The sequence below is a fragment of the Narcine bancroftii genome, chromosome 13, assembly GCF_036971445.1.
Source record: "Narcine bancroftii isolate sNarBan1 chromosome 13, sNarBan1.hap1, whole genome shotgun sequence".
NCBI classification, from domain to species: domain Eukaryota; kingdom Metazoa; phylum Chordata; class Chondrichthyes; order Torpediniformes; family Narcinidae; genus Narcine; species Narcine bancroftii.
This window is the reverse complement of record NC_091481.1, coordinates 30,576,572-30,604,384: the sequence shown is the minus strand read 5'-3', so window position 1 is coordinate 30,604,384 and position 27,813 is coordinate 30,576,572. Positions and strand designations below refer to the sequence as shown.

Below are 27,813 nucleotides of genomic sequence, written 5' to 3'. Positions count from 1 at the left end.
GAGACAGCCTTTATAATTTCAAAGCGTTTATAATCCTGCCCCTCAATGCCCACAAGTGATCGATCTACATCACAGAGTAATGATAGCTGTGTTGAACATGATGACCGTGATATTTTGTATTGACCAGATAAACTGGTGAAAAAACTCTGACCATACCACTTGATGGTATGTTTTGTTTTGAGGAGGGCTTTTATGACAGCTGTTGAGAGCAACATAGCCTGGGAAGAAAATGATAGTGCAGGTGGGAAATCAGTGGAAGGATCAGCTGAAAATGTGAATTAGGTTTTTTATGAACAGGCAAATCTTTCAAAGTATGATACAGGCGCCAAAGTAACTCATTGGAATAACCCAACTCCGCAGATAAATGTTAATTGCTGGATTTTATGGCTAATTGCAGAGACCTCAATGTATTTAAATTGGAACAAGAATCAATTTTTTCGTCAGAGGTGTTGTTATTCTGTGAAATATAATGTTTCAAGCTTTCTGTAGTTGTGTCGGTACAGTACTGTAATGAGCCCAGAGGACCCCAAAATCCAGCAGCAATAGATATTCACCAAGACAAATGGTTACTTAAAATAAAAGTTGCTTTTAATCATCTTTCAGCATGAAAACAGGATCAAACTTTATCGTATCACTATTGACTTAACTAAACTAACTTCAGCCCCTTCTAATTCGAAGCACGCATGTATGTAATGTGTGTATAAGTTCAGCAAGATTCTTTGATTCACAGTCCAATCTCACTTTTCACTCCTCCCAAGTTTACTGGCTGCAGGCATTTCTTACATTGTGCACAGAATTTAACATTTATAAAGTTCACCAGGCTTTGGTGATTGAAAGGTAAATGGTTACCACTCAGGTCGGTTTTCAGAGAGATTTGTTGTTTGCTGGACACGCACAACTAATTCCTTGCAATCAGCCACTTCAGTGTCTTGGCAAAGAAACTTGTCCTATCAGAGTTTTCCAGATGATAACCTCTTTCTTTCAGGTCACCACAGAGTTCCTTTTTGTTTCTCTTATTTCAAGTGAAACATTAGGCAGCCAGTCCTCTCCTCTTTCCTGAACCACAAGGGCTTTGACCAGGCTGAACTAAGTAGTCACAACCTGTCTTCCAAATGGGGGTTTCCACGAGCTTGCCAGCTTGTCCTGTTCCAGTCCCAACTGCTGCTCTCTGTAAAACTGCAGAACTGAATATTTTCTCTCTCTCTCTCTCTCTCTCTCTCTCTTTCTTCCCCACCCCCCCCCCCTCTCTCTTTCTCTCTGAGAGAAAGCCTTTTACTCTCTCTGCTTGCAAAACCACATGGTCCTCTTAGAACAGCAAGTTCCACTCCAGACAGCCTTTTTGTAAACAACAACCCATTAGTGAAGTCACTTGGGCACACTCCAAAGCTTTTGCAAAGGCTCTTGGTGCTGACCTGTCTAGCATGAGCAGAACTCCAGCATTTTAAATAAGATCTGTTTTAAAGTGTTTGCATGTGACCGACACTAAAAGAAAACCTGCCCGAATTTATCTCCTTAAAACCTATCTATATACAATTCAAACACAACATAATCTATCACAGTACATTCTATTATATAGAAAATAACTATAATTTGGCTTTCTATGCAATGATCTGTAATTGCTTAAATTAATATTTGCACTGCTATTTCCAAACTTGCACTCTTGTGAGCCACACTCATCTGATGCATCTTTTTTAATGAGCTGCATGATCAATTGATGACCAAGCTCGTATTTATTGCAAATTTTGCCTCTGGTTGTGTAATTAATTTGATATTGCATATGGAAAAACTGAACATTAAAGTTACTTGATTAACTTCCAGGATTATTGGTTTAATAGTAATTTTGGTTAGGAACTGCCTTCGTTAATTTAAAAAAAAATGTCGAATGCATGAATTCATTATATAATTTAATTTTGTGCAATAAAGTTGTAGGGCTTGGCCTTGCCTTATCCAGCACAGTGTTTGTGGACCTAGCAATCAACACTTAAACTAAGATAGGTGCAGTCAACTTGCTCACTGGCACTGCATCCAGCAAGCTTTCAGTGGCGTGTGCCTCACGAGGCATATACTAGGGCTCCGATCCTGGAATACACTGGCGTGCAAAACTGAACAACTTGCTTTATATTTATTAAATGCCCATTTATTGGAAACTAATCAGAGCCACCAACTTTGAGTAAATGAAATTTTATAAATTTAAAAATCAATAGAAATATTAAAACTAAAAGAACACAAACACATTTTTTGTTCTTTGAGCTGATCGGTATTTGGTCCAAGGGGTTGAATCCTCAGGATTTTGCTGAGAGTGCCATCCATTGTAATTTGTGTGGAGTCCTGAGGTGGTGTGAAGTGACAGATATGTTGTTCAATATGACCAGGTCCTGGACTTGCTTGATTCATTTGAAAACCAATGGCCACAGCAAGTACTCTCCCTGACAAGAATCTAGTGATTGCAGCCTCGGATTATGGAAAACCGAACAAAATTGTGCAAAATTATTTTTTTGCTGTTTTGAGAATTGTCTAATGCATTAAAATCCAAATAGATGGTGACCTGTATTGCAGAGGGGAGTGTAAGCAAATATTACAAAAGCCCCTCGATTGTTTTGTATACCAGACTTCAACCATAAAATGCGTACATTGGTGAGCAGTGCAATTAGTGTGGATGAAAGCTGGGAGATTGAGGGAAATATTTTTTCCTCAGGCATTCTTGATCTCAAATATTTTTGCCTTGGAATTTAAATGCACCATCTACGCATTTGATTGTTGCCAGTACTATACTCAAGGTTTTGTTTTTGAAATGGAGATGTCAATTGGGTGATCTTTATTTTGGAAAGCATTCACTGTTAAAGGCAACAAAATGCAAGTGCCCTTGAAATCGTGCACTTGGTTTAAATTTCAGTCTTGTAAACTTTCAGATTCATTGTTAGAGTCCATACATATCATCACATATAACCCTGAGATTTTTTTTGCAGGAGAGGCAGAATTACTATTTATTGTTTGTGCAAAAAAAACTAGTGTGTATGTGTAAAACAAATACCAAATGTAAACAACCTGTGCAAAACAGAATATAAACAATAAAATGAGTTCCTGATTGAGTTTGTCATTGAGGAGTCTGATGGTGGAGGGGGAACCTGGTGGTGCGAGTCTTGTGGCACTGAAACCTCTTTGATGATGGCAGCAGCAAGAACAGTGTGTGCTGGGTGGTGTAGATCCTTGACAATTGCTGCTGTTTTATGACTGCAGCATTCCCCGTAGATGTTCTCAACAGTGGGGAGGTTTTGCCTGTGATGTCCAGGGCTGAGTCCACTACTTTTTGCAGGGCTTTAGGCTCGGGTATTGGTGTCCCCATGTCGACCATAATGCAGCCGGTCAGCACCCTTTCCACCACACGTAGAAATTTGCCAGGGTTTATGGTGTTGTACCAAACTTTGCAAACTCTTGAGGAACTAGAGGCTCTGACATGTTTTGTTCACGATGCCATTAATATGTTGGGTCCAGGAAAGATTCCCAAGAAGTTAAATTTGCTCACCTCTGATCCCGCAATGATCACTGGATTGGATATCTGGGTTTCCCTTCCTGAAGTCAACAATCATTGGATGTTTCCAAGAATTACATTTTCAATGTTTTTTCAGGTAATAGCACGGAGGAAAGAAGATTCTGGGAAAGTGAAAGTGCTGCTTCACTGGACACCGGAAGACATGTAAGTTTTCGAAACTAGTGACTATATCCGTTACAGGTTGAAAATTGTGTTCATATTCAAATGTTGGTTGAAAGTACAGGAGATCCAAAGTGAATGGGGTATTGATAGTTAAGATGCGCAGATGAGCAGTTTTATACCCAGAGGAATGATTCCTGAATCTTGCATTATTTTCATAGTGATGGGGTCAAGAATAACACTGAATAGGCATTAAGGGAATAATCTACAATCACATGTGGTGGTTAATTTTGGTGCCATTTACAAAAGTCTTCATAATGGGAGTAGGTATGATGGAGGAATTGAGAGAAAGGAATAGAATTCTTACAGGGAGACCAGATGGGAAGAAGTAGTCAAAATAACTATGGGTTCTTGGGTTTATAAAAGATGTCTATAGATAGTTTGTGTCCCAAAATGGAGATGGCGAAATGGGCAAAGTGAATTTGAGGTCAGGGTGGAAGTTGGCTGCAAAAATGAATATGACAAGTTCATCGTGAGTGCAGGAGGCAGCACCAATGTAGTCGTCGATGGAATGGAGAAACAATCGATGAGCCTTACCCTTAGACTTGCAGCATGGATTACTCCGCATATATGGCCAAACAAAAGGCATATCAGAGGCCCAAGTGAGTGCCCGTCACTTGGACAACTTTCATTTCCCTGGGCTAGTTTGCCGTGATTTCACCACAGTTGCTCAGTCTTTAGACACACCCATTGCTCAAAGGCAGCCTCCAGGCTCTTCCCTTCCTGGATAATAGACCAAACCAGTTCCCCTCTACTACCACCCTCTTCTGCCTGATAGAATTTGTACCTACCCTTTAACTTCTCCTTTGGTTCAACCCACTTTCTCTAAAAGTGTATCCATAGGCACTTACACCTGTCCCAGCTCTGCCTGTAATTTCATGGGATATGTGGAGCACGCATACTCTCTTTCTCCTGGGATTTGCTTGATTGCAGCTGTATTCACTTGACAATGTCTCTATTTTCCTGTCTAGAACCTCTCTCTCCCTTGTCAAACAAGGTTCGCAAAGCCTGCCATCCTTGACCTTCACACCAATAGAAACCTTCTGGTGCTGAGTTATTTTTTTGCCAGGCATCCACTAGCCTCCAAACATCCCCATCGAATTAACATTGAAAAGGCAGTGAAGTTTCTATGTGCGTAGTTCAATTTTTAAAAAATTCACTATTTGAAAATATGTTCCAATTTGTGTAATACCATTTGGAAATCTGTTTGAATCCTCCAGTTTATGATGAAGGGATACATAAGACGGGATTCCTTTTTAAATGCTTAAACGTGAAACCAATCCTTCTGGAAAAGACCAATCACCCAATTGTCATTTCAGAGGAAGTGGGCTGTGGCCCAAATTTGAGAACTTGGATGAGTTGTAACTGTCACGATTTGATTTATGGCTGTCATCTCTAGTGAGCATCGCGTGGGGCATTTAGCTTTAAAATGAAAAATTTTTCACTTTCAAGAAAAATTGTATCTATACTTTTTGTGTTGATATTTTTCAATGCTGTGGTCTCGAATAGCAAACATTTCCCCATCTGAGTTAAAGCTAGGACCAACAAAGTATTTTGTCCAGCTGCAAATATTGCAAGCAACATGTTGGTCAACAGTATATTGAATTTTAGTGTTTCTATCAAGCTATCATGGAACTACAACCAAATGTAGAATTTTGAAGGAAAGTCGTTTGACGTTTGGTTGCTGTTCATTCAAGTGAATGGAGTTTCTGGACCTGTTGATTAACCAGCTTCCCCAGCTGCGTGATGTTGTTGCTCTGTTATTGGATTCTTTAAAAAATTGAATAGCAGGTGACTTTTGTGGAGAAAATTATGTTGAAGTTAAGGCCCGACACGAGTACTGGAGGTTCTGCATGGCTCTGCTGGAATAATTTGGATTATTAAGCCAATTGTTTCATTTCAAACAACGATTGGGAGTTTCCTTCAGATGTGGAATGTTTAGGTATGCTGAGTTTCTATGAAAATTGCTATTTCTGATCTGTTTGCCAACCCATCAGTTCCCAAAGATTATAATTTGGCCCAGGTTTGAGTTTGCATCCCTATCTACTTGCACTTGTGCGATATTCTCTGCCTCGCATCAGTTCATTTTCAGGCCATCTTACTGGTATCAAGAATGGATTATAATCTCCTGGTTGGTTACTAATCTTTTGACTTCCTTCAATTCAACAAACTTTGTCAGATCACATGTTCAGTACTCTGTCAAGGATCATTTCAGTTGGGATGCAAGTTGCAACTTGGGCAACTTTTTTCAGTTCAACATTGTATTTGTGCAAGCTTTTCCAACTTGATTGAGATGAACATAGAGAAAATAATGGAAATATGGAAGCTGTGGTATAAAAACAAATTCAAGTTTTCAGTTACGTATTTTTCTGGTTTCAGCATTCTGGTGGCTTTCACTCTGAGTGGGAAGGTTCAGAGTAAAATTCCTTGAGCTTCAAGTTTATCCTGATATTGATTACTGTATATATTTATAGCTTTTTACTGCACTGCACTATGACATCAATGTTACTTGTCATTGAGAAGTAAACTTGCATATTATTCAGTCTATTTCAAGATGTAGAATTTGACTCAACATTACTATTTGTCTCCACTCTGCCTTCATTTATCACTCACCAATTTACTTTGAGATTTTGGAATCAAAAAATTGTAATCTGGAGATGAGGATTGTAAAACTTTTAAAACAGCTTCAAAATGACCAATTGTTTTTGAAATTGCAATTAAAATTTTGACACCCCAGCATAAAAAAAATATTGATTCAGTCTAAAGGCAGCCTGCTAAAAATGCCTAAATTGGGTTCCATCTATGGAGAGGTCAAACTTTCGAGTCAGTGACTTTTCATCAAAACTATAATGTTTTGCAGATAAGTTTTGAAATGCAGCAAAGGGGAGAAGGGGGGGGTGTTGATGGGGGGCAGGATAAAAGAGAAGAACAATGATGGAATGGTATAAAGGGGAGATTAAAGCAACACAAGGATGGTGCAAGATGCAAGGATGGAGAAATACAGAAACAAAAGCATCGTGGAGGTGATGTAAATGGTGATTAAAAGCTTTCTCTCAAATTGAACTCAACATTAGAGTCCAGAAGGTTGTAATGTGTTGGTTGAAAGACGAAATGCTGTTCAAAGAGCTTGCATTACACTGGACCAGTATGGGAAACTGAGGTTAGAGATCAGTTTGTAATTGGGTCAGAGAATTGGTCATTCCGATTCTCCGTCCCACTCTTGTTCTGTCCTTGGCCCCCTGCGATATTGTTCAAATGAATTTTGGCATAATCTCAAGAAACAGCATATCGTCTTGAAGCACATTTCAGCCTTACAGACTTGCCATTGAGTTTAATTTCAGATTATTCTCCCATTTACCTCTTCTCTAGATTGATCTTTGTTTCTATAGATTCTGTTGCCATCTTTTGCTTTGCGCCATTGTCCTTATCATTTAATCTCTCCCATGTGCTACCCTATCATTGATTTCTGCTCCCCTAGCCCCTTTTTCTGCATTTCAAATCATTTACATCTGTTTTTTTCCCCCCGTTTTGATGAAAGGTCATTGACCTGAAATGTTAACTCTCTTTCTCTCTCCACAGATGCGTCTGACCTGTTGAGTATTTCTATCATCAACAGTATTTTGCTTTCGTAATTTTTTTTCTGAAAGATGCTAACAAACACATTTGGAACTTAGAAGATAAAACACAGAACTCTAGACACCAGAAGGTAATTGAGTGGATCAACATCACTGTGCTCTCATCAGTTACATGACAGCTATTCTCCCAGAATTATTCCTTGTTTTTTTTTTCTTTGTATAATTACCAGCACTGCTTTTAATCAAATATTGCTTTGGCCTTTTAATAAGAGAGGATTGTCTTGGTAGCTGAGGTTTTTTGTTCTTCCTTTGGATATGAAAGCTATCCAGTTTGCTGATATTCTGCCAGTCCCTAACTTGTTTTTATAATTCATTCATTTTGGCACCTTGCATGTATTTAGTGATTAGTTGTGGAAGTAATTATAAAACAGCTAATTAGCAGAAATGAATGTGATAAATACGGAGAAGACATTGCTGAATACTATCAAGTAGTAAAAGATGATTGTCATATTTAAATGATTTCAAGTGAGAGTCTTTGGAAAGAAAATGTCTATCTTTGCACTCCTTTCAAAAATATTTTTGTTATCCTTTTATACTGGTGGTCCTGCATTTTGAAAGGAAAAATTAGGCAATAAAGTGCTTGAAAAATGTCTGAATCAAAAAACACAAAACCTAAACATCGAATTCCATATAGTCAAAAGCAGTGATGCAGAATTATAAAATAGAGATATATGTTTGAATTCCTTTACAGTTGCCTATAAATAGGAAAAACAAAGTAAAATTAATTAAACCATGGATTTGAAATAGTGCTTTATTTATTTTTGAGAAGAACATAGCATAGAAAATTAATTTGAATGATACAAGAGTGCAAGCTGGACTTGGTGTGAATTGCTGAATGCTACAGAGCTTTCGAGAACTTAAAAAAAAATTGAAATTGGAAATACTGAGCAAGTGTGGCAGCATCTGTGGAAAGGAAAGGTTTTCAACCCAAATTGTTTAACCTGCATGCTTCCAGCATTCACTGTTTAGTGAGATGTTCAACATCTGCAGTTCATGATATGGCTAATGCAGAAAATTTTTTTTGTAGTTAAAAGCAGTGATGAACTCGTTTTTTTTTTTTGCCCGAGTATAGCAACGTGGTGGCTAGAATGCTGCATTAAAGGAAAAGGAATATGGATGGTTATCAGGATTTGTTAAATCAAAAGCTTGGAGAATAACCAGCATTAACTGGACAGGTTTCTTGCAAGTAAATGCTTCAGTTTTATAGTCTTTCAGAAACTGTTGGGACAAGAGGATATTTCTTGGTGAGAAGGGCCAAAGCAAAAAAAAACCCAGCAGAAAGTACAATTGAGGACTCTGAAAAGCATTTTCTTTGTGGTTTAGTTTAAGCAGTTTCACTAACTATATTGCTCAATGGTGACCAGGAATGGAGAATTAGGGAAATTATTGCCGTTAGCCTTCATTTCTGCTGTCTAATTGCAGGGAATAACCAGTCCTGGAAATGCACAAGAACCCAGTGAAATATCTGGAAATGGGGGAGGGAATTAAATCTTAGTATCATTGTTTTCTTTAGGATCCACAGGCTAGCTGGTTAATGTTATGAATTTACCAATGCTCTCACCTTGATGACTTGAAAATTGGGCAGTCTGATCAAGCCCGAACGGTTTGAAATCTTCACTTCGATTTTGGGATTTTTAGAACTAACAAACAGCATTACTATTTCCAAACAGGCACATTACAGCTCATAGAACTGAACAGCAAATTCAACAATTTCAGAGAACAAGCCTTCCAGTTTCTATAAACTGGCTGCTTCTGTGGCCAAGTCTTCGAGCAGAAACATCAACTTTCCTTCTCTGCAAATGCTGTTTGACCAGAGTACTTCCAGCATTCTTTTATTTCAGGTTTCCAATTTCTCTCTGCTGTTTATTTGCTGTTAGATGGAGACAAGACTGCAAATGCTTGAATCTGAAGCATAAAACCAGCTACTGGAGAATTTAGCGGGCCAGATGTGGATGCAAAGGGTGATTGACAATTTGGTTTGAGATCCTGCAGCAGGACCCAGATATTTTTTTGTTTTTTTATTTTTTGCAGTTAATAACTGGTCCAGCAAGGGTGACTTTGATTAAAATTAGCTCGGCATCATTTTGAAACATTACTGAATAGCTTCTAAGGACATGATTAAATTTGGTTGGTAAATGTTTGGATTTTTTCCCACCCCTCCTCCTAACATATTCGGCTGGCAGTGTGACCTCTGATCAGTTTATCCAAAACCATTTCATACTTTCAACCTTTTAATGTGGATATTCAAATGAGCTTCTAATCAAACAGTACAGTGACATTTGAGATTGGCAAGGAAAAATTAAAAGTCATTTATCAAAAAGCATAGAAAAACAGCTGATTCAGGGAATCTGAAACAAAAACAGACAACACTGGAAATACTGAACAGGTCAGACAGCATCCTGAGAATGAAACCGAGAACATGGATCAGCAGTGTTCTGAAGATAGTATATTTGTTTATTCGGCTGTCTGGGATCTGTAAGTATTTGGATGTATCGTAAGTGATGAAACAGCAGGGATGCAAGCTGTTAAAACAATGAAATGGGTGATTCAAGCTGAGTTAATTTGCTAGAAGAAACTGGCATTTCATAATGCAAAAAATTTAATTTAGCATGCATTTAGGCGAAGCAAATTTATTTTGTAGTGATAGTTTGATTTCTTTTGCAGTTTGCCTGATGTATGGGTGAATGAAACTGATAGATCTCAACTGAGGACGAAAACAGTTCATTTGTCAAAACTACCACAGGACGCTGCTTTACTCCTCGACCCAAACATATACCGGTATAGTTGAAGTATATTTCTAACTGATTTAGAGCAGTGTATGTTATTTGTACTTTGTTTGGTGAACTAACTTCTATGGCCCAAATTGTGCCAAATCTAGTCTTGCCTAAGGGGCACAGTCGTTTGGAAAATCATCATTTTTTTAGAAATGACTGTTTGCGCTTCCCTTCTGTCGTGTGCAGCTTTTGCTTCTGAACAGCTTTTTTTTAAAAATCTGTATGCATGGGTAAAATTTGGGCTCTTTAACCCTGTTGAAATTAATTTAATTCATCTCAAGGACACATTTGCAACTTGGTTTCCATTTTCTCAATGGGCGAGGAGGTGCGAAGTTACTGTAGTGAGGTTTAAGTTAATTATCACATGTACATTGATAAATCTTCAACTTGGTGATTCAAGTCAAATTGAGAATGTATTTCCTGTTTCAAAGCATTTTTTCATAGGATGTGGCCATTTTTGAGGTGCATTTTCCAATGTGATTTCACACTTAGACTGTTTAAATTATTTTTGATTGGTTGAGGTGAAAATAAATCGGAAGGACTGGTGAAATATATTAAAAGTGACAATTTCAAATATTTGATAGTTGCCCAATATCCACTGTCTGTCATTTAAATGGGCAAATCTTTAACTTTGACAAACTTCTTTGGCTGTCTTCACCAATTTGGTATTTGATCAAGTGGCACTTGCTGCTTTGTCTAACCATCCTCAGCCCCTTGAGGAGGCATCTTGTTTCTTAACCTCGTGTTTCTGCTTGTGATTACTTACCCTAGGTTGAGGGTGTATTAGTTGATTCTTCATTGCCGTCGCCAAGCACCTTTTTAATAACAGCATCTGGGTTTTCTTCTTTCATGTCATGAGCAGGGGAAATTGGAAGAATCCTTACAGGAGGTAGGATGGAAGAAAATAGAGTTGAGGTAAGCATTGGAGTCTGGGCTTGTAAAGGATATCAATCCCCCGAGATCATAGCGATTGCAGACGAGGAAGAGGTAAAGGTACCATGTGGAAGGGGGCAGAGTGGTAATTGAAATTTAACTTCCACGAATATAGGAAGTTTTATTAATAGTGTTGCTGTCTGGTAAAAGCAGAGGGAGAGGACTGAGTAAGACTCAAAAACTATTTGTAGTTACAATTTATTTGTCTGATGACCGTTTCTGACCCCCCCCCTCCCCCAAAATGTAATTGATTTTGCTGGGGAGATTGTGGTGAACTGTAATAGACGTTTTTTCCCCGGTACAATGAATGTTGCCTATTAATTATGCCAAGTCTGTGTGTAGATCATTCAGTGCTGCATCTGTCTTAGTGCTTCAGTATCTGAAGTTCAAAAGGGACCTGCATTCTTATGGAGCTTGTCAGGACGGACGAAGAGCTGATGCGTCCCTAACTGGAAATGGGAGCTAACACAAAGAAAGGGAGTCAGCCACTCAGGACAGAGACGAGGAGAATTTTTACACAAAGTGCAGTGAATTCTACATGTCATGCTTGGATACTGAGCATATTCAAGACTCTGCCATGGTGTTTCGTAGAATAGAGGCTTAAAGGTTATGTGATGAATGCAGGAAAGTGAACTGAGGTAAAATTCCGGCTGCAATTTTATTGAATAGTGGAGTAGGTTGATTTGTTCTTGATGGTTCCAGTTGTAGAGAAACGGATTCGTTTACAAATTGACTGATTCTGTCTGGTCTTTGAGGGTGAGGGCAAGATGCATCTGGTATAGATATTTACTTGTTTAATTACTCGGCCTGTAGGTGGTTTTTCATCATTAAGGTGGCTTTCTCTCTTTGGCTTGGCTTCGCGGACAAAGATTTATGGAGGGGGTAAATGTCCACGTCAGCTGCAGGCACGATTGTGGCTGACAAGTCCGATGCGGGACAGGCAGACACGGTTGCAGGGGAAAATTGGTTGGTTGGGTGTTGGGTTTTTCCTCCTTTGTCTTTTGTCAGTGAGGTGGGCTCTGCGGTCTTCTACAAAGGAGGTTGCTGCCCGCCGAACTGTGAGGCGCCAAGATGCACGGTTTGAGGCGAGATCAGCCCACTGGCGGTGATCAATGTGGCAAGCACCAAGAGATTTCTTTAGGCAGTCCTTGTACCTCTTCTTTGGTGCACCTCTGTCACGGTGGCCAGTGGAGAGCTCGCCATATAACACGATCTTGGGAAGGCGATGGTCCTCCATTCTGGAGACTTGACCCACCCAGCGCAATTTGATCTTCAGCAGCGTGGATTCGATGCTGTCGGCCTCTGCCATCTCGAGTACTTCGATGTTGGAGATGAAGTCGCTCCAATGAATGTTGAAGATGGAGCGGAGACAACGCTGGTGGAAGCGTTCTAGGAGCCGTAGGCTTTAATGACCTAATAATAGAACGGCATCATTGTTCTCATCCACCATTTGTGGAAATGTTGTGTACTACATTTCCAATTCTGTGTTTTATTAGGTTGGCTCCTTCCCTTTAGAATTGTGGTAACAAAAATTCTTACCTTATTGGATCACTATGCAGGAACCTGAAAAATTGAGACAGACATGAATTTAAATTCAAAATTATGTCTGGGATGGCATAGTGGTATCAGGAATGGCAAAACATGAAAACTCACAAAGTTGATACACGAATGTCCTGCATGAAAGAAAATCTACCACCCTTCTCCTGTGAGCACCCTATATGCAACTTAACCAGGCAATGCGATTTTACTGCACCCCAGATTGGCCAGTAAGCCACTTAACGAATAGATTAATTAGTGATGGCTAACAAATGTCACCTTTAACAGTTCTGTCCTCACCTGTGCCTAAATAAAATAAAACTGCAGTTCATTGCCTTTTGTTCTGCAGAGCTCATTGAATCAAGACTCTTCCAATCTGAATTGTTCCCAATAAGCATTTTGTTAGGTCCAAACACCAATAATGGATGAAGGATGGTACTTTGTCCCCACAAGGACTCTGCAACATCATCTTTAGACAAGTGAACAGATCCATTTACAGCTGCAGAATTAGAATTGATGAGTGTTTGCTGTCAATTTCGATCACCTGCTGCAGGTTCACTGTGGCTACCATTTCTTTCAGGAACTGGCCAGTTATGTGAGAAATCGTGCAACTGAGCCAGTGATGGCGATTGAAGTTCCCCGCTTCCTATCCTCTGCACTTACATTTGTGTTAAAAAGGGAATACAGAGTCAAGCCGCAGAAAATGAAAGGTTCAAGAAGATTTTCTTTGTGGGTAACGATTTAATCCCTGTGGATTTGTGTGGGGATCTTATTACTACTAATATTTACCATCACAACTCCCAGCCCAATATTAAACATAAAGCAAAAAAAAACCTTCCATCTGCACGATCAGCTGTGCTCACCCCAATGCTGATCCCAGGCCTACATAACCATAAGGGGGCTCTGTGGTTCTAACTGAGCTTAGTGTCATGTCTGATACAAAGGAGGAAAAACCCAACACCCAACCCCAACCAACCAATTTTCCCCTGCAACCGTGTCTGCCTGTCCCGCATCGGACTTGTCAGCCACAATCGAGCCTGCAGCTGACGTGGACTTTTATACCCTCCATAAATCTTCGTCTGCGAAGCCAAGCCAAAGAAAAAGAAGTGTCATGCCAAACCCCTCCTGTGAAGTTCAAAAAACACTGACCAGTGGAATGGTAGATTTTCTGATCTTGCCAGTACTGCCCTGATAGCCAGTTGGCAGCTCCTTTTAAATATTTGTAATAGACTTTTAAGAAATGGGTTTAAATATTCAGATGATTTTTTTTGGTGGGGGGGGGTGGGGAGAAAGTACATTTAAATAACAAGAAACTAATTTTAAACATTAAAAGTAAAACAATATTTTGGCACACAACTTTTTACCAGAGTATATTAACCATTTAATGTGAATGCTGTCTTGCTATTTGGATCAGCCACCTATATGCCAGAGAGCTGTAGAATCTGGACTCTTGCTCAGTAAATTTGTGCTTTGCTCTCAAACTTGGGGACAATTCAAGTGAAGGAGCATGGTCTGCAGAACATCTGACTTCTCTCAGGATCTGCTGACTTGAGAAGCTTACCTTTTACTTCATTGACGTAAGAGCCCAACAGAAGTAAACAAATAGTGTTGCATCCTTGCGTGCTTCATAACCTCATTAAAGTAATCCTTGTCCGTACAAGTAATTACACTTTTTTTAAAACTACCAAAGGAAATTGGTAAAATAGGTAACAATTTGATAAAAATGTTACAAAAATGATTTTCAGTGGCGAATTCTCACTCTTAATCGGATTCCAAACACTAATGACGCTGTGGGATTTTAATACATCACATCTCTGAGATTATGGGTAAAATTGCATTCTGTTTTTTGTCTTTTAATCACTGAAAGTTTTGCGTTGTAAATTTGGTGAAGCAAAGACAGAAAGAAGCATCTCACTGTTGCAATGTCCATATGTCACGCAGTCAATTCGAGTGCAGGTTCATGGAGTTGCAGTACAATTTTCAATGTAAGTTGCAAGAATATTCCCAGAGTTCTTCCAAGGCAGTAAATGAGAAATACTATATATTTATGATTTCGTACTTTTGAGTGGGATTATCTTTGAAATGGGTATTTTAATAATAATTGAGACTACATTTTGTTTTGGTGCTGAAGGCTAGAATAGGGAAGGATGTCTTCAAAACGTGGAGTGTTGTATCGTTTCTGAAAAAAACATTCATTTTTTTTAACCATAGGTGCTACTTGAAATGAACATTGTTTTCTTATTGAGTTTCGTCATCTGCTCCCTTGTGGATTTGCACAAGGATGTTGTTGAGTAGCACCTGAAAGTGACCATCAATGAGACCCACATATACTAAATCAATAACTTCAAGATTTTCCCATGTGTTTGTTCAATGGCTGAAATTGCTTGGAATAAATAAAAGTTTGGCAAGTGTGGATATAGTTTGCTGTATACACCCAATTTCCGATCTTACAATGGCGAGGACTGATGGATAGGTGAAAGGAAAGTTAATTTGTGGCTTGATTGATTTTGGTGATTTTTCTAAAAATAATTTTTGATCTTGTGATAGTCTAAAGAGAATGGTGCCTAAGCTTCCCAGCAAATAAGGGCAGCAAATTAATCTGAGGGTTGTGCTGGTACAAGGTATTCCCTGTGGTTGAGTGGAAGATTATAAGCTGTTGAATGGAATGCTTTTCTGAGAAGCCATATCCCTCAGCAAGCCTTTGGAACTGGCAAACAAAGCAAGCATGTGGACAACTTTGATTTAGTTTAAGTTTCATTTGGAAAACATTCAGCTGGTGAAATGTGTACCATGAGGTTTTTTTTGCTAGCAAACAATGCCTTGTTTGGTTTAATTTGCTCAAACCAGTATTATGAGGGAGCTCACTTTCCAAAAGCAGCTCAATGTGAAATTTGACATTATTGATGTTGGTGCATGAAAATAATTCTTTGCAGAATGATAAACTGCTAATCTTATTTTAGTTACCTTTACTGAGTGGCACCTGCAAAACATTTTGGGATTTCAAAAATTACATTTCTGTATCATGGGTAGATAATGTATGTGAAACAGACTAGTTAAACAGGCCATTGGAAGAAATAATTTAAATTGGCAAATAGAGAATGCCTAAGATAGTAAATTCACCCTGCTCAAGAGTAGAGACAATACCAGAAATAGTGTGGAAATGTATTTCTTATTGAGGCATGATTTGGAGTAATTAATGAGTGGGAAAGTATTGGAGAAATTGAGCAGTTTAAAAACAGACCGATTCCTTGGACAATAAGAAATGTCTGCAGAGATGACACATGAAATTGCTTCACTGTACTCCTCCCCCACCCCCTGAATGGTGACTTGAAATGAGCGAAGACCCTCATTTAGGGTAAAGGAAATGATGAGCAGAGAAAGTGCAAGAGGTGTTTGTTGTATTTCTTCCTGGTGGGAGCTGGCTCTTCTAACAGCCGAGTGATCCATTACTGGGAATTGAAATGCATGTTGTGGGTGAATTTGGATTTGTCTAACTCAAAGATTATTCTTTTCATTGAATCCAAATGAAGTATATTCGGGTCTATCTTCAGAGACTGCAGCATAAATATCCAAGTTAGAGATTTAACAAACTCCTTGGCCAGAAAGCTATGGGAGACTAAGTAGTTGAGCATTTTCAAGGCTGAGACTGAGAAGTACTTTTTGCAAAGTTATATTTGCAGATCATGTAAAGAAGTTGCTAGGGACTTTTGTGACTTTGTTGGTTATGAAAACTTTTTTTTTTCCCATTTGTTTGAGGAAAATAATACAGGTGTCTAACTTTGTATCCAGAATTCTGAAAACTTGGCAACCTTCAAAAACCGGCACTTTTCAGTAGATGACATCTGCTTATCAAAGAAGGAATTTGGCACCAAACATGACCTACGCTCAACGCCTGTGTATCCTGTCACATTCCAGTACTTTATAAGCACTTCTGAATTGCCTATACTGGTGCCTGTCCAGCATCGTGGCATTTTTAGTTGGTTTGGCGGCTCAATGGCTGTCATTGCTACCTATAATCCCATGCTGTGTCAGCGCAGGGGAACTGAGAATGGGCCCATTCTCCTGGCTCTGGTATAGCAGTGGGTGAGAGATATGGCAATGTGACTCGGGCGAGGGAGGGTAGGGATGGCAGTGTTGGATGGGGAGACAGCAGCATGTCTTGGGCGGGCTTAAAGGGATGGTGCTGGTTAAAAGGTTAGGAACCTGCATACAGCTTTTAATTCCAAATAGGTTCCATTAGTTCAATATCTGTCTTGCAGACTGTTTTTCATTAGTGAAGTTGGATAGGCAAAAAGCAATCCGAATCCAGTCATGGGTGATGTTTTTTTCAAAAGAATATTGGGGTCATTATTTAACCCGACAATGTTTTCTTGAATTTCTTTGAATATATAACTGGTCAGATCAATAAGAAAATTGCAGAGCCTGCTTAAAACCAAACACCAAGTAAAACAAACCATGATATGTTCATTATATTTTTATTTTTTCCTTTTTTCAGTTCTCATGTTTGATTCAAGAAGAAACTTCTTGGTTGAAATTTACCAATTGTCGGTCAATTGGCATGGACTCGTGGGCCGAATGTCCTGTTACTATGCTGTATATTTAAATATTAAAAAAATTAAACTTGGACTTGCATAACACCCTCAAGCCGATCGTAATGTCACAGCACGTTTTTTTTTTACATCTAATTTTTTTGGTTACCCAGACCAAAGGAACCTTCTCAAATTGTATTGGGCTTTGCTAATTATGTTGTCGAGCATTCAAAAATGTCAATTTAAGGTGGACAATCAATGTTTCATGTTCCTTACAAAACATCAAAAACATTTTGATATCACTTGACCTTGCACCATTTTTCACTTTCTATAGTTTGAGTTAGAGATGAATTAGTACCTTTTAAAATGTTATTGACCAAGATGCTAACGAATCTAATGAAGTACCAGTTTTCCAGTGCTGACTAGATTTCTATTGATCATTGATACTCTGAATCATTATGATACTGAACCTAAGCTAATTTTCAAATGTTATCACAAACCAATGAAAAACTGGAGGGACTTGGTGGTCAGACAGCACATCCATGGGTAACCATGGTCAGTCAGTGTTTTGGGTCAGGTCACTTGATTAAGACTTGAAGACAATGACTCTTTCTCTCCATGGAAGTTATCTGACCTGCTGAGCCCCTTCAGCTTGTTTGCTCAAGATTCTAGCATCTGCAGTTTGTGTTTCTTTATTTTTTTAATGTTTATTTTCTTTTAGTCTTAAAACAGTAAAGCAGGTTTTGTTCTTCCCATTATTTATTTTAATGTTTTTTTCTTGAAACCTCTTTTACTACTGTTTAAATGCAAAATCAACTACTCATCTGTTTGTCCACCCAGACCACCTGGAGATTGGAGGAACAACACCTTATTTTCCGTCTGGGCACTCTCCAGCCAGATGCCATTGACTTTTCTGCTTTCTATTAAATCTAATGGCCTTTTCTTTCCCCTTCCCCTTTTCCTGTCTTTCCAGTTCTCCTACCCACCCAGCCATCCCTCCTCCCCCTCAATACTGCTGTCCACTCCCTCCACCTACCATCTCCTGCCTTTACCACCCCCCTTCTCCCGCCCCCTCACCCCCACACTCTTCTGTTCTGATCCCTGCTGGCATTTTCTCATACCTTGATGAAAGGCTCAAGCCTGAAATGTCCATTCTGTATCTTTCCCTTTGCTACATAAAGGACACTGTTCGACCTGCTGAGCTTCTCCAGCATTTTGTGTTTTTACTTCAACCACGGTGTCTACAGATTTTCATGATTTACTACTTCCCTGTTTACTTTTGCTGAAAGAACTCCCCAAAGATGGGTATTCATTTAATATATTACATGCGTATTGCTCCATCGATTTCAAAATTGCCTTAAAAATACTGCAAAACAAACTTCTGAAAAATGAACACCCTGGGCAACTTAGCACTCCATGTTGACTTAGAAATTTCTCATGAATTCGGCCATAATTTAAGCAGTATCAATCATTAAATTTATTATGTGTTTGTCCTGTAACAGATGGGAAGGTTCATTGTATGTTTAATTCCCAATTTCAGTAAGAATAGAACTATTGGAATTTTTGGAAAAAATAAGCTATATTTATGCTTTGGAGAAAATGCTTTTGAGTTTTCTTAAAGCTTTTTAACAAATGTTTCCTAAATCTGATTTTTAAAAAATAAATAAATAAATAGAAGTGATGGTAGCTAGGTTGTATATTTATACTGTATTCTTGAGACTTAAGTGATGTACATTGCCATGCATTTAAGACCTGGCTTTTTAATGAGTGGCATATAGAATGAGGTCTTCACTGCAAATCATTGAGTACAATTATGTACTGGAGCAGTGTATTGTACTTCTGAATAATTCGGCTTTGAGCTGTTTTTACTTGTACTGACAGGCCGACTGGCTTCCTCCAACACTATGAACATGGCTCCATGGTTGACACATGACAACTAAACTTCACATAAGTCTAGAAGAAGCAGCACAGGTAGGGCTAAAATAAAACTCGATCTGCATTCTAGTAATATTGTTAGAAATGTACCTGAAAAGCAGGTCACATTTATGCACAAAGGGTGTCTTCTAAAGCAATATTATTTTACACAACTAATTCTGTGTCACCGAAAGAAACTGGATATAGCCTTCAGTGAATTGCAGTATTTTTTTTTTGTTTATATATTCCATTTATCTCTCATCAACAAACTAAGAATATCCATAAATTCAAGAACAAAAAAAATAACTGCAGTTGTTTAAACCGAAACCACACTAAGTTTGAGGTTCTGGATTGCATTTGTGCTTTAACATAATCAAAACTCAGCTGTAAAGCAGACCTCTTTTGACCCATTTGGTCAATTTTAAAATCACTGTATTCATTACGTAAATGGCTCCAATTCACAGGGAATTTTGGAAGCATCAAAGTTGATCAAAGGCCCAATTTGATAAACTGTTGAGGTTCAAAAAGGGTGTGTCAGTACAGAAATTCTGATTTGATGTCATTGATTGCATTCTTTTCTGTTTACACAAAATCAAATGAACAGAGCAATGTTAATTATTTCAGAATATGGCAAAATGTTTTTTTTCCAAGCCATTTAACTTTTTCCACTGTATGTACCCCTTCTTCTGACAAAAATCCTGATTTATCAGAAAAGACAATACTATTGATCTTGGTGGAGTTTTCCTGATTGTACTCCTTCCCATATTCAGGTAATGTTGGTATGGAATATGTCACTTTTATTTTTTGCTTTGCTCCCATTTGGAGGTTCAAAAAAAAAATTGAACATCAATTACACAGATATCTGAAAATGTCATTGTTGGGTTCTGAATCATTTACAAGGCTGCTTGAATGTAAACCTTTTCTCCATCGGAGGTCTGAAATATTAAGGAAAATGAATTTTGCCTCATCTATATAAAATATCCATAAGGAATTATTCTGAGACCAGGGATAGCAAGGAATGTGTGAATAGAGTGAAATACAGATTCTCCAAAAATATTCCAAGTCCTGGAGATATTGAAATTTTCAAGTAAAAACTGATGAGAATCCTTTGCAAGGCAGCAGCGTCTGTGAAGAGAGAAATAGAATTGACATTTTTGGATTGATGGCCTTTCCTCAGAGCTAATGAAAATGAATCCACCTAAAATGTTGGCTCTTTTTCTCCGGGGAAGCTGTTAAACCCACATGAACATCTTTTTCCCCTTCAGAATCATATCAAGGGTTGAAAGGGGGCAGATCATGAGGAGAGGGTTGAAATGAGAAGCTTTTGTACCTCGAAATGCTGCCTCTTGTTTGTATTTTGAAAGGAATTGATCATTGAGCAACATTTACCAACTGAATGAGGTGTCTATGTCAAAGACGTGTCGGAGCCAGGAACAAAAATAGGAAACTTTTTTAAAAATATTCCGTTGCTTTAAATCTGAAATAGATGAGGTTTTAGTGTGCAGACCATAGTCCAAAGCAGATGGATGGAGTTGAGATTGCCTGTGATCTCATCAGTTGCATGTCTCTTAGTCAGTTATGCCAATTGAAGATGGCAGCTCAAGTGTTTGCTGTAATAGAAGTATCAACTGAACAAGTCACCCTGGAGATTTGGCTTCTGTTTTGCTTCATAATTTGCAGAATACTTGGATATCAATTGGTTCTGAGCTCCCGTATGTTAAAAAAGAAAACCTTTTCAGGAGCTGTTTCAAGTTGTAAACTTCAAGATGTCTTTTCTCTCCAAGCTGGAACAAGTTTGAATTTGATCAAGATTAACGATGAACAATAGGCAGTGGTCAAGTGCCCTTTCATTTTAAATTAGTCACCTGAAACCAAACAGTTTTTACGGCGCATTAGACATCTGTTCCTCAGAAGAGGATTGATTAATCTTGATCAGAAGAGTCCATGACGAATGTTACTGGTTTGCTGGATTTTTTTTATTCCATTCAAGAAAATTGATTCTGATTGAGAAATTGGTGGTGAGTTGGGAGTTGGATGCACACTTGTATGATTGGAAAGTGTGGGAAGCCTGGTATTGATGTTGTCACTTCTGGTGTTTTCTGAGAGGCTTTGGAAGGGGACAGAAATTTTAAGTATATAAAATTCTTTATTCATCTCCATTATTTTGCAGATTTTTTTTCCCTCATTTGCTATTTTAGGATTTGTGGACATTGCAACCTGATGAACAAAATCCAACATGTAAATTCTTAAAATGTTTTATTTGTTTTTATTTTTGAACCACATGTTTTGGCATAGATGAACACGAGGTTCTCTGTCTTTGACCTTCAGCTGGAGTTGTCCAGCTCAATCCTCTGCCTCGCTCTGTCCCTCCTCAGATATCTTTTCCAATGGTTCCAATTTTGAAATCATGTTTATAAATAGTAAAACATGAGTAAAATAGTGTTGAAAATAAATTTTCAGTATGGACCATTTATCTAATGGCTATATTTTTTTTAAAAAAGGACAGCTTATTGGCAGGGTTTAAATAGTTTAAAAATCCATTAAAAGCTGCATAAATGTTCTGTTCTTTAGAATAATTGCATCTTGAAAATAACCTTGTGGTCTCTTTCTCCCTCCCATCCAACAGGACAATGCCACAGAAGAGGCTGAAAAGGAGGTAAGGTCCGATTCAGGAACCAAAATGCTGTCAAATTTAGCCACCAAGACTGGGATAGAATGTTGCACATTAGAATCGGTTGTTCTCCAGTCTTAGCTGATTATTGAACTAAAAACAGACTTTTGGAGAATGGATCTGAAGCTTCAGTTGGGTTCGCACTCCACCCTTTCGACGGTACAATGGAAAAACTCTACAGGGAATGCTTGACATCTAATGGGAGAAAGTGCAATGAGGAACTTTCTCCTGAGATTTGTTTGCTTGCTGCTTCAGGCTTGCCCCTTCCTAATCTTAAATCAGGATTTCAAATTTCACAAGGGTTTTGAAACAACAAAAAAAAATCTTACTAACTTCAGTTGAAGTGCAGACAACTTTTATTTTCCTCTGTTACATGGAGTAATGTCTCAATTTAACTGGACACTTTTTAAAAATCTCTCTTTTTAAACATCTTGATAGTAAAAGGTCAGGAGTTAAAAATCTGTTAACCTGAATTCAAACTTTTATAATCTCAGACATTGAAAATTGATAGCTTTCTGTCACCAATTTAGGATGCCAATCTTTTGGGGACTCAGACTAGAAAGTTTTAATTCAATGCACCAAAGCTTGCTGCATAGAAGATCTTAGCGTCAAAATTAACCAACTGTTTGCATAGTTGTTAATCTTCATGCTTGTGAGTACACATGAAAAGAGTCTGTATTTTTACTTGTCTGAAAATGAGAAAATTTCTAGAATATTCTGTAACATCCTAGACATAGTTTCAGAAGGCGTAAAGAGTTGCATATAGTTAATAGTAAATTGCCTGTAAATATTTCTGCAGATTTGTAATATATTTTTATACTTTAAAATGTACTGTAGATTTTAATTTTGGTTTATCTTTTAGGAGCATGGAAGCAAATTTTTGAAATGTATATATTATGGTAGAACAAATGTTGAAGGATAATGTAATTCACTTGAGCTGGCAGAATATCTGTTAACATACCCTCCCTGACTCCCAGGAAAAAGAAGCACCTTTCCTAATTATTAATATAAAGGGACATTTGCAGTTTACTGCAACTGCCTAATACTACTGCTAATGTCTTAAAGTTTTTTTTTTGCAGGATATAATCAGCATGACTTGGATTGTGTCTTTAAACTGTACAGAAGGCTAGTTTTCATGGACAGAGGCAGATTTTTTTTTTTAAAAAGGCCTTCCTTCAGTAAAATATCCTTGTTTCATTCAGTTGTAAGCCCTTCAAGCAATGTATCTTTACCTGAGCACTTCCTTGGTATTCACTGCTTCATTCTGCATCTAAATCAATGCCACTGCTTTATCAGCTATTTTTTTTATATAATAAAGTACCAAATAGAAGGCTTCGTATCTCCTGTCATCCTTAGTTTGTGGGTAATTGTGCACTACATAAAAATCATTTGAATCAAATAATTACACCATTCTAAGTGAAAGCTAATCAGTGTTACATCTTATGCAGCGAAAGAGGAAACGGGGGAAAAAAATTGTGCTGCAAATTTTAATGAGGCAGGGCATGCCCCTCTTTACACTCCATGGAAGTGTTTTTTGCATCCCCAACCATCTCATCTAATTATATCATACAGCCTCCTTTCTTCACGCGTATGTACTGACCTTCAATTGCATCACCATATTAATTGCTCCAAATTTCATCTTGATAATCTGTGCTCCAATCGACAGTTTTAGAATTTTTAATTATTGTTTTTATTCAGCAGAAAGGCAGACTGACTTCCTCATTTTCAAAGACTTGTGAAGGTGAAATATTTGAGAACCATTTATAACATCAATTAAAAACATGACTGCTCTGAGTTTATGGACGTGAATTTAGAGCATATGTATCAAATGGTAAAATGATAAGAGAATATTAAAATGATGGTATGTTAGTTTTATATTTCTGAAGGTGAATATTTATAAATGTAATATTTATGTAAATCCTAAATTTCTCTAAGTTTGTCCTTCATCTGCTGTTTCTAAATTTCTCCAATCATCTCATGGTCATTTGGAAATGATGGAAAGGGACTTCTCATAGGACAGGCACTCAAAGCAACTTGTGGACAAGGTCTTAACTTCAGCTGTCTCCAGCCTAATTGTTGCCTGAAATCCACCAGGCCTGTGCACCAGCTGCAGCAATGAGGCAGGCAGAGCAATGGAAACAAGAAGGCTATAAAAGGTGAGAGCAGGTGTCTCATGAGGTGAATGCGAGCTTACTCCTGTCTCTGGTTTCTACAACTTGGACTCTACCAAACAAATTTGTAATTTGAATTTGCAGTCTGTATTTTTTGCTGACAGAATAACAGAAATATACTTCCTCTAAACCCTCCTTTCTCAAGTTGGGAGACCAGAACTATACACAATACTTCCAGGTGCAGTTGCTGCAGAACTTCCTTGTTCTCACATCTCGATTACTTTCTGCAATGTCAAACTAATTTGGAATTCCTGTGCAAGCTCTCCCAACGTACACAATAGCATGCTCTAATTTTTCACCTTTTCAAAGTGCATAATCTCTCATGTACTGTCATTGTATTCTATCTTTCCCACTTAATTAACCTATCCATATCATTCTGCAGTTTGGAAACCAAAATGCACAATTGGACCCTTCCTCCAAATCAGTGTTTATTGTGAACAGTTTTTGGCCTAGTCCCAATGACTGGAAGGTTCCATTCACCTGGAGAAACACCCATTTATCCCTACTCTCTCATTTCTCTTCTCCATCCATGCCAAGGCATTTCTGCAATCTAATGCTGAAGCTGTTTTGCATCACATTATCGAATGCCTTCTGAAAATTTTAGTATACAGCAAAACCTCATTTCGAATGCGGAGGCTGAGGTTCAAGATTTCATACCGCGTTACAGCCGAGTCGCGGAACAGGTGTAGGGACGGACGTCGGGACTGTCAAGCGCGGGGAGTTGGGTCGCGTGCTGATTGTCGTCAGCCTGCCCCTTAGCAGTTTGGCGTCCACAGACACCTGCGCTATAACAATTCCGCAGATTAATGAGATTTTACTGCACCCCATCCGCCTACTCCCCTCTCTCCACCATGCTCATATTGTTTAAAAAAAACTCCTGTTAGTTAAACATAACCTACTCTTTTTGAATCCATGCTGCATCTGCCTGATTTGAACAATTTCTATCCAAATATTTTGCTATTTCTTCTTTAATAAATTAAATCATTTTTCCAACTACTGGCCTGTCGTTAACTATTTGTCTCCCTCTTTAAATGTGGTAAAGAAGTTGTGTGGAATACTAGCCTTCATTGGTTGCGACAATGTCTATAAAAGTCATTTTGCAGCTTTATATAATGATTAGGACACATTTTGAGCATAATTTACTCACCTGACCAGAAGAAAGACATGGGGACTTTAGAAGGGGGTAAAGATGTTCACAAGAGTATTGCTTGTATTGAAGAATGAGCTACAAATGGTTGGACAAACTTGGATTTTTTTTCAGTTAAAGGGTAAAAAGCAACCTGACAGAAGTATTAAAAAATTAGGATGGTAAGATTGGGGTTGGTGGGCTCCCTCCCCAGAGTTGGAATGTCCAATACTAGAGGGCATAGTTTTGAAGTAAAAGAGGGCAATTATAAAGGAGATGTGCAGACTGTTGTATGTCGAGCTCTTCGGGGAGGTACAGGAGCAGGTATAACCGCCACTTTTAAGTGGCATTTAGGCACCTGAACAGGCAGAGAATCAAGGGATACAGTCAGATAGGATTGATTAAATTGCAACCATCATGGGATGTTCTAGTGCTGCACTGTTCTTTGTTCCATGGTTTTTAAAGCCTGTTTTACTTACTTTGTTTGCTGCAATTGTTAATGCATCCAAAGCTCAGACATAAAGGGGGTGGGGAATGAATACCTCTTGGAGAGGAAACATGAAGCACTGTGGATTTTTCCCCTCACCCCCACCCTACTCTGTATTTCAGTGAATTGGTGCTTTCATTCATTTGAAGCAATCTGGAAGAAGTGATATTACCCTTTTATGTAGAATAGATGTATTGGACCTCATATTCAAACGATGAGCATTGCGTACTCAAAAATGGATTATTAAATGAATTAGAATTGTGGATTTTGGCCTGAATCTTCTTTCCATGGATGCTGGCTGACCTGTTGAGTTTCTCCAGTATTTTGTAAGTATTTTCATGAGAATATAAGATAAAATTGGCATTCAATCAGAGCATATCACATGCCACCTTCCATTTTTCTGCTTCATAAAGGGCCCAGCCCAAGTACTGCATTGATCACTTGGGCTGGGCCCTATATGAATGCGTGAGGCACACTGTGCTGAGAGGGAGTTGCAAATGGTAAAGATGCACAAGATAGTGAGTGGTTCCTAACTGATTTTACGCCGATCTCTTGTACAATATTTTTCAAAGGGTCACTGGCGCTCTGCTGAAACTTGGTGTAATTGTCTCCTGCTTCACAGTCGCTGTCTCAGCCTGACATCAGGCATGTTTCTACATCAGCAATAAGAAAAAACACAATAATTGCTGTCAATGTGCATTTTAATTACGCGATTTTCACTGCCTTCTGCAACCTGAAATTAACTCCATATCCAGTGGAGAATATTGAATCTGTGGCAGGAATATGTTAACATTTATTCAGCAATTCTGCCAAGTTGTCAACAAGGCAGCAGTCATTTACTGCTGTACTAAAACAACCTTGACAGCACTTACAAGCACTTTATAGTTCGAAGACCTCGGCTTGCCTTTTTTAAGCTTTCCTGGAGCTGTGGTGTGAGGATTGAAAACCTCATTCTTCAGTGTCATGCATAGACTGATGTGCATTGTTCCTGACAGCCATAAATGTTTAATCTTTGCAGACACTATAGTCCACATGCTCACTTTCTTTCAAGTCCAAGAGGAGATTTGCCTTCACGGTTCTAAGTCATTCACAGAGGAGCTACAACTGTATTATGGAAGGTTTGCAAGCATAGTAGAGAGCTGCATGACATCAAAGCATTAGCACTTTTCTTCTGAATGTAAATTTGGACTATCTCACAAATTTAAATTTGAGGCCCACATTGCTTCCATCAGTTATTTCTTTAAATTGTGGCATTGCTTGTATTAAAATCTTCAGTAAAGAAAATTCAAATTGACATAACATTTGCCTAATAATTACAAAAATATTTGTATTGAAACAGTGAAGCTTGGTAACTGTACACGTATTTGGGCATGCTGTTAAATTACTGATATCTAGAAGGATGTCCTTTTCATTCTGAATTACTGAGGACTTGACCAGTAAACGTAATACCAGTAGATGTTACAGGCACTCACGTCTTAAACCTCCAGGTTTGTTTTAAAGTCCTGTTTTCTTTCTTTTTCAATCTTTTTATTGATTTTAATGTGCAATGGACAGAGAGAGAATAATGAGACATAATTAAAAAGATTGCAATATAAACAATCGGTACCTAATAATAGTATCTTCATCTCCCCACAATCAAAAAGAAAAAGATGACATTATAGTAAAATCCCCCTATACTAATCTAATGAAGAGAAAACAAAAAACTGGATCAGTGTTCATCAGACATAAGAAGCCTGGTCCTCATCCTAAAGAGAAACTTGATGGCATCAGGACAGGAAAATAAATCAAAGAAAATGTTACAATATTTTCATATGATATAATTTCTTCAAATTTAACAGAGGGATCAAATGTAGCACTTCCAATCTTCTCTTAAGTTCAAACAGGCCATGGTTTGAGAAAACCATTGAACTATTGTAGTGGAGTGGGGTCCTTCCATTTAAGAAGAATTGCTCTCGTAGCCATCAAGGTGGTAAAAGCCATCATCTGATGAGAAGGCTGGACAATGTCCTACATCTGTACTCCAAAAAGAGCAGTCAAGTGATTTGGTTGTAAATCAATCCCAAGGATCGCTGAAAGAGTACCAAGATATCTTTTCCGAACCAGACAGGACCAAAACATATGGGTCATTGAAGCCACTTGCAAATTACACCTATCATATTGGATTACATTTAGGAAAAATACGGGCAAACTTGTCTTTGGACATATGCACCCTATGTACGACCTTAAATTGAATAAGGGAGAGTCTTGCACACATTGAAGAAGTATGAACTAGTTTAAGAATATTTTCCCACATCGCTGCAGGTAAAGACTTTTGGAGCTTCTGCTCCC

General features: G+C 38.3%; 1 protein-coding gene across 8 annotated transcripts in view; it reads left to right on the top strand.

Annotated features, from left to right (window-relative positions):
- aebp2 (AE binding protein 2) overlaps positions 1 to 25,793 on the top strand; it is a 76,169-nt gene extending 50,376 nt beyond the window's left edge. For 2 of the 8 annotated variants that reach the window (XM_069909989.1, XM_069909988.1), the window contains 4 exons: positions 3,627 to 3,694; positions 10,009 to 10,122; positions 21,657 to 21,686; positions 22,232 to 23,031. In XM_069909989.1, coding sequence (XP_069766090.1) covers positions 3,627 to 3,694; positions 10,009 to 10,122; positions 21,657 to 21,686; positions 22,232 to 22,307 — 288 coding nt within the window. In that variant the 3' untranslated portion in view covers positions 22,308 to 23,031. Of the gene's footprint in view, positions 1 to 3,626; positions 3,695 to 7,288; positions 7,416 to 10,008; positions 10,123 to 18,997; positions 19,088 to 21,656; positions 23,032 to 23,399 lie in introns of those variants that run through there. The other 6 variants (XR_011348358.1, XR_011348357.1, XM_069909991.1 and 3 more) reach the window with 6 other exon arrangements.
- Positions 25,794 to 27,813: the final 2,020 nt, after the last annotated feature.